The 12,126-nt window shown below is 51.8% G+C and overlaps 1 protein-coding gene across 1 annotated transcript in view; it reads left to right on the top strand.

Annotated features, from left to right (window-relative positions):
• The window catches only part of VDR (vitamin D receptor), a gene marked incomplete at its 3' end in the record, with an annotated part of 28,619 nt that extends 17,213 nt beyond the window's left edge, over positions 1-11,406 (top strand). The window contains exons 3-8 of the mRNA XM_082849253.1: positions 560-744; positions 947-1,067; positions 3,747-3,918; positions 9,438-9,589; positions 9,759-9,875; positions 11,147-11,406. Of these exons, the coding sequence (XP_082705379.1) occupies positions 560-744; positions 947-1,067; positions 3,747-3,918; positions 9,438-9,589; positions 9,759-9,875; positions 11,147-11,406 (1,007 nt within the window). The remainder of the gene's footprint in view (positions 1-559; positions 745-946; positions 1,068-3,746; positions 3,919-9,437; positions 9,590-9,758; positions 9,876-11,146) is intronic.
• Between the last annotated feature and the right edge of the window lie 720 nt (positions 11,407-12,126).

The raw sequence follows: 12,126 nt of genomic DNA, 5'->3' as shown, positions 1-12,126 counted from the left end.
CTATCGCCGTGACTGTGCACCCTCCCTCCCCACAGCGTCTCCCTCAGGATCAGGAAATACCGGGAGGGGGTAGACGCTACAAGAACAAATGTTTAGTGAGCGTCTGCTCTGTGGCAGGCCTGCATTCAGGTCTCAAAGCAGTCGGTCCTTTGAGGTAGGATCCCCACATACGCATGCCTTAGGGAGGAAGGAACAAAACAGGGACTTAGAAGAGATCATATGGTCCAAACTTCTCATTTTAGAAACAAGCAAACAAAAGCCTGGAGAGCTCAGTCTGTGCAGAGTCAGACACCTTGTTATTGAGATCCCAGGCTCCCTAACAACGCCCAGGCATCCCATCTCCCTAATCCTCTATCTCTTCCTCTCACGCGTCTGCCTTTTCAACATAGAACACGCAATCTTCCATTCGTATTGTGGGCTTGGGGTCCCCGTGGCCGGACGGCCCGGTGAGCTCCAAGTGTGAGGCACAGCCCCTTCCATCTCGTGCCTTTACCTGGAGGAAGGTTCCTTGGAGGCGCTGCAGGGGAGCCCTCCTGACTCCCCCCTTCCCGCCCCACAGTCATCCTGACTGATGAAGAGGTGCAGCGGAAGCGGGAGATGATCCTCAAGAGGAAGGAGGAGGAGGCCTTGAAGGACAGCCTGCGGCCGAAGCTGTCCGACGAGCAGCAGCGCATCATCGCCATCCTGCTGGACGCCCACCACAAGACCTATGACCCCACCTACGCCGACTTCAGCCAGTTCCGGGTACAGCACGAGCCACCAGCAGAGCCCAGGCTTGGAGGGGGACGGAGGGCCAAGAGGCATCTGGGCACAGAACCTGGGAAGGGATGGAGCCTGCTCTGGCCTTCTGACACTGGGGAGGACTCCCCCTCCTGTCAGAGATCAGGCCTGGGGTAGGAAGGTGACCTCCAAGTGTGGGCCTCTGACGCTCCACCTTTCCCTCCAGCCTCCGGTTCGAGAGGGTGAGAATGAAGGGAACCATCCCTCAGGGCCTTGGTTCATACACACGCCCAGCTTCTCTGGAAACTCATCCTCCGCCTGCTCAGATCGCTACACCTCCTCTCCAGGTAAGTGGGACTGCACGCCCCTCCCAGAGAGCCCAGAGCTTCCCCAGCCCACCTGTCCTTGGCCGCAGCTGGAAGGACAGCACTTACATACTGTGTGCCAGGCAACGTCCTCAGAGAAAAACTGCTTTTAGAGAAGAGGCGGGGCTTTCCTGAGGGCCCACGTGGAGGACTCTGAGGAAGGGGCCAAACAGGGGTCTGGTGGGCAGGGTCTGCCTGCAGAGCCTCTGTTCTTTCCTCTAAGCCAGGCTTCGGCCCCTGGCTCCCTCCCTGGGAGTGACCCGATTCCTTTAAATGGTACTTTGACGCGGGCCCTTGGGGTTTTTTTGTTTGTTTCATTTGGGGTTTTGTTTTCTCCAGTTTTATTGAGATATAATTGATATATAGCATTGCATTAGTTTAAGGTGTATAACATAATGATGTGATATACATATATATTGCAAAATGATTGCCACAGTAAGTTTAGTTAACCTCACATAGTGACAAAGATGTTTCCCCCCCTGTGATAACTTTTAAGATGTACTCTCTTAGCAACTTTCAAATATAACAAACAGTGTTGTTAACTACAGTCACCAGAGCCTGAGTCTTTGGAAGGTGGAATTCAGCATGGAAGGAGAAGATGTGGTTCCCACTACAGCCCGCCTTCCTCTCAAGCCCTGGGGGGCCCCTAAGGCCCTGGAGGACCTGTCTCTTCCAGCTCATCCTTGCTTTCCTCTTATAGTCCTTTCCTACCTTTCTCTTCATCTTCCTGCCTCATCCTCCCCCTGCCCTTCCCTTCATCCTTCTACCTCTCACCCAACCCAGCTGCCCTCTGGTTGGGGCCTGTAGAAAGGCAGGGATGGAAAAGCCCCCTCCCCTCTGGGGAACTAGAATCCTCAGATATGGTACTTCCAGACTCATTGATAGATCTGTGCCCAGATCCAGAGTAGGTGGGAGGGCTCCCTGTGTCAACTAGACAGAGATAACAGTGGAGTTGGCCGTGTGTCTACTCACCTGCATGGACCACTGCACAGATAACTGATCCTCTGAGCCCCTCACCTTGTAGTTAACCTTGTAGTAACCCCTCCCCTGTGGTAATTTTCTCTACCCACTTTCCTGCTCTTTTTACTCTATGGTATATTCATTTTTATCAATGAGGGTCAATCTGGGGACTTCCCTGGTGGTCCAGTGGTTAGGACTCGACACTTTCACTGCCGAGGGCACGGGTTCAATCCCCGGTCGGAAAACAAAGATCCCACAAGCCTTGCGGCACAGCCGGGAGGAAAAAAAAAAAAAAAAAGAGGGCCAATCTGCATGCTATACATTGGTCTGTACTTCAACTTTTCCTAATAATTTAATATTATTTAGAAGTTTTGATTTCTTATCATAGGTTAATTAATTTGAGGTACTTACCAACCCCCCATGGTATGTTCAGTATAGCATATATTTATTGAAAAATTCAAACTAGTTAACATTTTTAACTTTAAAAAAATTATTATATAAAAGTAATATGTGTTCATTGTAGACATTCAGAAAATATAAACTAAATTATGTCTATTATATATATTATATATAACCTTTAATCCTACCACCTAAAGATAATCATGGTTAACACTGTGATGTATCTTTTCCCAATTTTTTTTTAACACATATATATGTTCAGAAATGGAATTGTGCTATACGCAGTCTGGTAACTTGCTTCTTTCTCTTGACAGTATATTGTCATATCTTCATACCATTCAGTACACACCTAGAATATAATTTTTAAAGACTGCATAGTATTCTGGGGTGTAATGTACAATAATATATCTAAACCCCCATCACTGGATATCTAGATTTTTTTCCCCAGCTCTTCATTAAGATAACAGTATGCTTGTGGCTAAATATTTGCACTTATTCTGAATTTTTCCTTATGTTGAATTCATGGAAGTAGGATTACTGGTCATAGAGTGTGCATAATTGTAGGCGTTTGGCCATCACGGTCAAATAGCTTTCTAGGTTAGTTGCACAAATGTATGCCTCCTTTATACCCCAGAGCTGCACAAGGATTGCCTAATTCCCTGCAGCTTTACAAACACTGGTGTCAACATATAAACGTACTTGCTTCTAGTTTAGAGGTGAAAGGTAGATGTTCTTCTTGGCCATTCTTTGATCACTAGTGAGGTTGAACATTGTTTTCCACAAGTTTATTGGTTCCAAATACATCTTTTTTTTTTTTTTTTTTTTGGCGATACGCGGGCCTCTCACTGCTGTGGCCTCTCCCGTTGTGGAGCACAGGCTCCGGACGCGCAGGCTCAGCGGCCATGGCTCACGGGCCCAGCCGCTCCGCGGCATGTGGGATCTTCCCAGACCGGGGCACGAACCCGTGTCCCCTGCATCGGCAGGCGGACTCCCAACCACTTCGCCACCAGGGAAGCCCCCAAATGCATCTTTGATTTGAGATCATTAGGAACAACATGTAAACTCACATCTTAAAGAAGGTCTCTTATCTCAGAGTGTCTCTGATATTTGATTTTCTTGCCCCACTCTGCTGAAGGAAGACACAGAGAACCCTAGGGGGAAGCCTGGGCTGAAGTGACCTTGGGGAGAGATGGTGACTGTGGGATTCCCAGCTGGCCCTGCTGCCAGGGTGTAGGAGGGCCTCGCGGGGCCTTGCAGAAGCCTGGCTCAAGTACTTCCTTCTCTTCCCTCATCCTTCCCCAGATACGATGGAGCCAACCGGCTTCTCCAACCTGGATCTGAGTGAAGAAGACTCTGATGACTCTTCTGTGACCCTGGATCTGTCCCAGCTCTCCATGCTGCCGCACCTGGCTGACCTGGTCAGTTACAGTATCCAGAAGGTCATTGGCTTTGCCAAGATGATCCCAGGGTTCAGGTAAGGAGCTTCTGGGACATCCAGGGAACAGAGTCAGAATCCTAGACTGAGCCTGAAGAAGGCTCGGAAATTACCAATCTACTGCTTCCCAAGATACAGCCTCAGGCCCTACCCCAGACCTCCTGAGTCAGAATCTCTGGGCAAGGCCCAGGAATCTGTATTTAAGAAGTGCAGCCCATCCAGCATTACTCGGCAGGCCAGCACTGGAGAGCCATCCATCCCTTATACTTTCTATGTGACGGAACAGGAACCCAGTGAGGTCCAATGGCCAACACCAGGATTTCTAGTGTTGGAGCCCACGTGTCAGAGCCGGGTTAAGAACTCTTAGTTCACTGCTGTGTCCACTCCAGCTGCCTTGGATCTATTTCTCATATTATCCTTTTCAATTAAACCTACAGTGATCCTGCACACCCAATTCTGAAACCAGGATGAAGTGATAGAGAGGAAAAAGGGTTGGGCTAGTGATGTAATTTAGGAATCCTAGAGGGAGACGCACTCGTACATATAACCTGGGCATCTTTCACCCAATTTACCCTTCACTCAAGGCTGTTTCCTAATCACACTGAGATCTTTTTTGCCAAAGTAGGTTAAGTATAAGGAGTTCTACTGGAGTAAAGACCCTCCCTTATGGATTCATTCATACAAATTTCATTCATTCATTCAAATGTTCTATTGTTTTGGTAATAATGCTATCTATAATACTTATATTTAAATGGTCATACAGTGTTAACTATTCTTAAAAGTACATAAAAGTTGACGCTTTTACTAGATATGTTGGGAGGCAGTTATATCTATATTTGTGTATATCAATAGCTTCATTCTTTCTAAAAGTTCATTTGGAACACTGTCACCAAAGAGATATACATTGTGGTCAAGAAATAAGTGAATAAACTTCTCTGGCGGTCCAGTGGTTAAGGATCTACCTTCCACTGCAGGCGGAATCCCTGGTGGGGGAACTAAGATCCCGCGTGCCACGTGGCGTGACCAAAAAAAAAGAAAGAAATTAATTAATATCGAGCAATACTCTCATCATTTCAAGTAGTAGCAATTGTTGCAGCTCTAGCAGAAGGGGTAGAATGCTTCCTCAATACTGATGCTTGGATTCAGCGCTAGAATACTGGGAGATGGAAAATGACTGGACGTTGGCCAGCTCTGGATGGAAGCTAACACGAGGTGCCGTTTATGGTTTGGTGAATCTCTGCTGCGTAGGGAAGCCATCAGCTACTGTCTAAATTGCTGCATTGCCAGCTAAATGATGGTAATTCACACAACTAAACCCAGCGCATCCCAGTTTGTTTCTGTCCTGAGACAACCTGCTCTGTGTTATTTTATGCTTCACACCAATTCAAATAGCAGGGATTCACCAATGTTCTTTCCTGGAATTAATGTGAAAATTATAAAGGAGAGAAACCATCAAATGGTGTTGAGACACTCTTACTGTATTGCACGTTTTGGTTACATCAAAAAGAATAAAGGCCACTCTGCAGGCAGAACGGGTGTCACCTGTGAGGTCAGCATCGCACTGGGCCTGGGATTTACCCTCCAGAGTCTTTCCTTGGAACTGATGGCAACATTGCGCTTAGTACAAGTTCCAGCTCCCTCCCCAACTCTTCTCTTTACTGTTTGCAAACTGCATGTGTTCCCAAAGTCTTGTTTTGTGCCAACAGCTAGAGAAAAAACACTTCAAGGTGTTGACGGATACACTGTGGCGGGTGGCTCTCGTCCTAATTCCAGGAGGAGCAGCCCTCACCTACGCAGTCCCCAAACCTTGCCCAGTGGGGAGCTGGACCAGAGGGCACCTGAAGCTCTGTCCAGATGCTAAGGTTTGGTGGCTAGGATTGCCCACGGGGGAAAACTGTCCTAAAAAGAAAGTGACCCATTTAACTGGATTACCCCAACGCAGCCCCCTCCACCAAGTGACCTGAGCCCCAGTTTTTCTCTTGGCCCCCATCCCTTCCCTTCGCCACATATACCCTCGCACAAAATAGCACCACCTGCCCCTCAATTCCTCTCCCCAAGGATGAGCTGAAGTCTACCCCCTCCCTTCCCTTTCAAGCCTCATTCTCCAGAGTTCCCTGGTCTAGCCCTGCAGTCCTGGCCGAAGTGAGGTATATATGAGCAGGTATCGGAGCCACCCAGCTGTGGAGGCAAAGTCCATTAAATCGATCCTAAACACGCTTGGGTTAACTTTTCTGGCTTCAGCATGTCTTGAGAAGACCCAAAGTGGGATGTTTTCCAACAGAAATGGAGCAGGCTTCAGCAAGAGCTCTGTGGGGCCTTTCACGTGGATGCCCCCTGGGAATGGGTGGAGCTGATGCTGCACCTGACGGGGGCCAGAGCCCAGGCTTCCACAGGACCCAGGCGGGGCCAGCCCAACAGTTCTCTGGTTCTGCCGGTTCCTGCACTTAGAGGTTCTGTTTTTCCAAGAAGTGAGAGAACAGTGGCTGCATCCCTGGTGGCTTTGATCTTGCTGCCTGGAGGCGGGGGTGGAGGGTGTGGGGAGGGCAGGATGAGACGTCTGTGTGGGTGAGTGGAGGGGAGAGTACAGGACAAGATTCCAGTGTGGGCGGGACTGGATGGGCTGTGCTGGGTGTGGACTGCCCTGTGGTGTGGCCTTGGCCCTGCCCCTGGCTCCCACCTCTTCTCCCTCAGCCTCTCGGTCTGCACCCCACAAATCCCCCTCCTTCAGCCCTGCAAAAGAAATGCATGGAGGAAGTGGTGTCAGGGGCAGAGACTCCATGGCCAGGCACCGTCTTGGATCTGAGAACCAAGGACCACAGGTTTCACTGCCCAGAGGGGCGCATGAGGGACCAGGCCCCAGCCCCAGGGGGCTAAATGCCTTCAACCTCACTGCCATTTCCATCCCCAGGGGCTCCTTCCTGGGTCACAGGCCTGGGGTCATAGTGCTTCCCTCCTCCTATGCCCTTTCCTCTATATTCACTTATTCATCTGTCCAACAATCAGCTTGCTTATTACATAAACTGTGAGGGATAAAAGGTGACTAGGACACAGTCCCTGGCCTCCAGAGGTACAGCGTCTGATGGAAGAGATAGACATGTGAATAGCCACAGTGAAGAGATAAGGGCGCCAAGAGGTACCGAGGGAAGGCAGATGGGGAGAGGCTGGACCCTGCCTAGCGGGGTGGGGAAGACGAGACATCCCCAGAGCACCTCACAGGTGCCCAGAAGTGGCCACAGGTGTGGAAACTGATCAGGGTGTAAATATTACTCAGGTCCAGGGAGGAGGCCCAGAGCCGGAGCTGGTGCCCATCACAGCAGGGACGAGGTCTCTTACTGAGTTCCCCTTTATCTCCACCGCTACCGCCACCCACTACCATTTCCAGTTCTGGCTGTGAGCTGCACTTAGAAAGTCCCTGTATTTCCAGGCTGTGGGTGGTAATTTGAGGTCATTCTAGGTTTGCTTTCATAGAGGTAGTATGTCTGGATCACAGCAGGCAGTGATCCCGCTGAAATCTCTCTAGCCAGGCACCCATGGGATGTTTGTTCACTTCTGGCCATCCATTTTGAGTGGGCCATTGAACAAAAGATTATATACAAAGATGTTCCTCATGGAATTCCTTATAACAGCAAAACTTAGAAGCAACCAAAGTGCCCAAAAATAGGTGGGTGGGAGACTGTATTTTCCAAAGATTTGATAATGAACTTGTTTTACTCGTATAATCAATTAAAACCCAAATGAGGGTGGTGTTAGTTTTTATTCTTTCAATGTGGATTGAGCACCCAGAAAAAGGTGACAGGTTGATGAGACATCTAGATGCCATGGCATCAGGGCTGTTTATTCCAGAGAAAAGGCAAGGAGGGACATGTGGCTTTCCTTAAATGGTTAAAGGGATGTCCCACGGCTAATGGAGAAGTCTGGTTCTGTGTTCCTTGAGAGGACAGAACTACAAGCAATGGATGAGTGTGTGATCACGTGGCTTAGAGCCCAAGAGAAGAGGCTATTAACCCAAAAACCAAGCACCTCATGGCTGTATCCAGAGGCCAGAAGCTCCCTGGCACTGGGGGAGTCCTGCAGAGGCTGTGTGAGAGCCGTCTATCAGAAACACTGAGGAAGGAATTGGACCACATAGCCTCTAAGTGGGGCCTTCCAACCCTAGCACTTTGTGATTTTCCTTTGGCGGTCATCTAATCATGCAAGCCCTTTTACGCCTCCTCATACATCACCTGTTGATACAGGACTCTCATCAGTTAATATCCGTTTCCCACCTTTTTACTTTCCAAAGTGCAGCCACAGGGGATGACAGCCCATCGACAGGATATCCAGGAGGAAATCCACAGAAAGAGAAAGGGAGGAAAAAGAGGAAGCAATTTGATCTGTGGGTCCTGCCTTTTCCTTGTCATTGTTCAGACAAGCCCAGCTCGTGACTCAGAACAGTGGAACTATTCATGAGCCTCTTTACTCATCAACACATAGCTGTTGACCCTCTCCTCATGCTCAGGGCTCAATGAACGGTGCGAGGGCAACACTAAAGTCATTAAGAGCTGGTGCTGGCCCTCAGGTAGCGTACGATGAAGAGCCAGAGACAAGTATCTGGAGGACAGAGGCAAAGAAGGGGAAAGGGCAAACTAGGATTACAGGCAACGTGCAGCAGGTCGGAAAGGAATGGCTCTAATTCTATGAAGAGAATCGAAGGGTGGAGGGATCCAATGGAGACCTCACTGGATTCAGGACCAGAAAGGTGGGGCGGAGCAGAAGATGGGTGCTCTAAGCTGGAGCTGTCCCATGTTCAAAGGCATGGTGGCATGAGAATGCCTAGCATCTGAATGTGGAGTAGTCCGATGTTGTTAGAATGGAGGGTTGGTGGAGTCTGTGATGGGAACGGGGGCTGGAAAGACAGGTTGTAGCCAAGTTACGGTGTATGGGCTTGATCCTGGGGCATTTGATAGTCAGTGGGGATTTCTGAGCGCAGGAGTGACACGTCCCTGTAACAGTAGTAAGAAAGGTGAACGAGAGACTTGACTCCAGGAGTCCAGTAAGAGGCAACCTGAAAAAGATGCTGGAGCTCTGAATCAGAGCAGCCCAGTGGGAGTGGGAGTCCAGAGATGTCCTGGAGACAGAGTTGACTTCACTACGGGAAGGACCGAAGGGCAGGAAGAGGGAGAGGGAAAGAAAGCATGGGAGCCACTGGGGATGGCTCTGGCCATGCTTTTGCAGATGACCATATTCATGCCATAGCCCTGGGAGCTTCTCCAGGCTCTATGTTCCTAACCCTAGAAGAGCCATGGCTGCTCCGACCTCGGAGACCCTGGAAAGTCGCTGGGTTTTCCGTGTCTTAGTAGCTGAGCTACATCAGTTGGCATTTGGTCACAGCTTTGAGTTGTTCTCAGGTCTTTCTCCCTCAAGAAACAGCCTCGTTCTTTCCAACCAGGCTGTAAGCTCCTCGAGGGAGGACCCAGGGCACATGCTGGTCACCTGGCAGGTGTATACCTGTCAAAGCACTGCACTGGTTCGCATGAACCAGTAACCTGACCTCCCCCCCGCCGCCCCCTCCCTGGCAGAGACCTCACCCCTGAGGACCAGATCGTGCTGCTGAAGTCGAGTGCCATCGAGGTCATCATGCTGCGTTCCAACCAGTCCTTCACCATGGACGACATGTCCTGGACCTGCGGCAGCCCGGACTACAAGTACCAAGTCAGTGATGTAACCAAAGGTGCGGCTGGACTCTGCCTCCTCCTGCCCCGGCTCCACCCCTCCCGGGGTCATGGGCCCCACCAGGCACATCAGAGGGAGTGTGGCAGCACCAGGGAGAGAAGGGTGAGGGTCAGGCCGGAGGCGGGGTGGGGTGGGTGCCCACAGCAGCTGGCCGTTCTCTCTCATAGCCGGACACAGCCTGGAACTGATCGAGCCCCTCATCAAGTTCCAGGTGGGGCTGAAGAAGCTGAACTTGCACGAGGAGGAACACGTGCTGCTCATGGCCATCTGCATTGTCTCCCCAGGTATCTAGCAGTGTGGGGAGCAGGAAGGAGGAAGTCCCACTGGGGGCCAGCAGGGAGGATTGGAGGGAGAAGTGAGCACAAGGAGAGACCAACAAGGAACCACCCACTGTGCTGGGTCCGCCCAGCCGGTGTGCTGTGTGTCTGTTGACGGTTCCCTCACTACCCTTGGCCTTGCCCTAGCAAGACCATTGGTGATTCATGGTGGGATTCTGAGGAACCAAATAGATGGGGCGTCTCAGGCCACAGACAGTACTCAAGCTCTGCCCTTGTGTGAACTGGACTGACCTCTGCTGACACTTGAGGTCCCCTGGGGATGGGGCACAAAAGCCTGGGGCCTGATAGGAGGTTCTGCTGGCCCGACAGACAGTTTAGCTGCCTGATTTTGGAGGCAGGGTGCTGTGATCCTTGAGCTCTTCTGCCTGTTTGGGGTGGGAAGAGGGAGAGAAGCCGAGGAGGGAGGTCTTGTGGTTCTGGGGATGCTGGATTCCTGATGAGGCCTCCACTGGGACTGTGTTCAGAGAACAAGCCAGTGGCCTTTCTCCAGGGATGCTTTCCTGGGCTGGGGGCCCAAGGAAAGGATATGGGCGCCCCTCCTCCTGGCCAGTGAGCATTCACTCATTCATTCGTTCATTCATTCACTCAGCAATGATTTACTGGGCTTCGGGCAGGAACCAGGCACTATGCTGGGCATAGGGACTCAGCGGCAACCAGGACACAGACTTCTCTCCCAGGAAGTGTAGAAAGAGACATGAAACAAATACTTTATTTTAAAAATAAAGAAGTACATGATACATGATGCTACAGAGGGTATAGCAGAAAGTGGGAACCTGATGTCGTCTGGGGCATGGAGGTACGGGGTCATCAGGGATCGCCTTCTTGAGGAACGTCCTTTAAGCTGTTACCTGAAGGGTCAGCAGAGTCAGGCAAAGGTAAGGGAGCTGAGTTCTGGGCAGAAGGAAGACAAATGTGAAGACTGGAGTGCAGAGAGCATGGCTCATCGGGGTCCTGACGAAAGATGGAGCACAGAGGCAGAAGGAGAGAGAATAGGTGGGGAAAGGCCCAGATGGCCCGCAGACGGACCTGAGACTTGATCCTAAATGCCACAGGAAGTGGCCGAGGGGCTGGGGAGGACTGTGGTGTCACAGGTCAGCAGCCGTCCAGGAGTGACCTGGGAGGATGCTGAGGCTGGGGGTCTGTCTGTGTGGGCGGGGGGAGGCCGAACGGTGAGGCAGCTGTGGCTCAGAGCTCCTCGCCCGCCCGTCTGCCCACAGACCGTCCCGGGGTGCAGGACGCTGCGCTGGTCGAGGCCATCCAGGACCGCCTGTCCAACACGCTGCAGACCTACATCCGCTGCTGCCACCCACCCCCAGGCAGCCACCTGCTCTACGCCAAGATGATCCAGAAGCTAGCGGACCTGCGTAGCCTGAACGAGGAACACTCCAAGCAGTATCGCTGCCTCTCCTTCCAGCCCGAGTGCAGCATGAAGCTCACGCCCCTCGTGCTCGAGGTGTTTGGCAGCGAGATCTCCTGAGGAGGGCAGCCTGCCCTGGCGCCTGGGTGGGGCTGCCTCTCTGGGGCCGGAGGCTGCCCAGCTCTCCCCACTCCTGGAGTTCAGCCCCTCCTCTCCCACTTCCCCTCCCTGCCCAGCCCATCCTCCCTGCTGCCCAACCTAACACCAGGTCCCCCTTACCTGCAGGCCACGGGCTGCCCCCAGTGCCTCGAGACCTCAGTCATGAGGAATTGCTCTTTATTTGACAAAGAATCTTGAATGGGGGCAGAGGGCAGAGGCTGAAGGTGGGCCCGTGCCAGGGGATACCCCCTCCCATACTACAGAAGTGGCGGCTGGCTGGTGCCGAGGGGACAGGCAGGCGGGAGAGACGCAGCCATTCCTCAGGGACAGAGATACCCTCACCTCTACCCAGCTCCAGGCCCACACGCCCAGAGCCTGGTGGGATCACCCTTCCTTCGCCCCACCCAAGATAAACACTGACCCGTGACCCACACCTCATCCTGCTGCCGCTCTGTCCTGGGCAGTGTGCCGCGACGGGGCCTTCTCCCTCTGCCTTCCTACCCTGGCCTGCCCAGGACACTCACTGCCAAGGAAGACCAAAACCAAGGTGACTAAGGTCACAACCTCCCCTCATCCACCTCTGCTGGCCAAAGGGCATTTGCCTAACCCCACGGTGCCCACCTTCTTCCCATCGCATGGTAACATTCTCCTCCGGAAGTAGCTGTGGTAAGATGGGCTTTC

Source organism: Leucopleurus acutus, assembly GCF_964270905.1.
Source record: "Leucopleurus acutus genome assembly, chromosome: 11".
NCBI lineage: Eukaryota > Metazoa > Chordata > Mammalia > Artiodactyla > Delphinidae > Leucopleurus > Leucopleurus acutus.
Note: the sequence above shows the minus strand (reverse complement) of the source record. Positions and strands in the feature narration are given on the sequence as shown.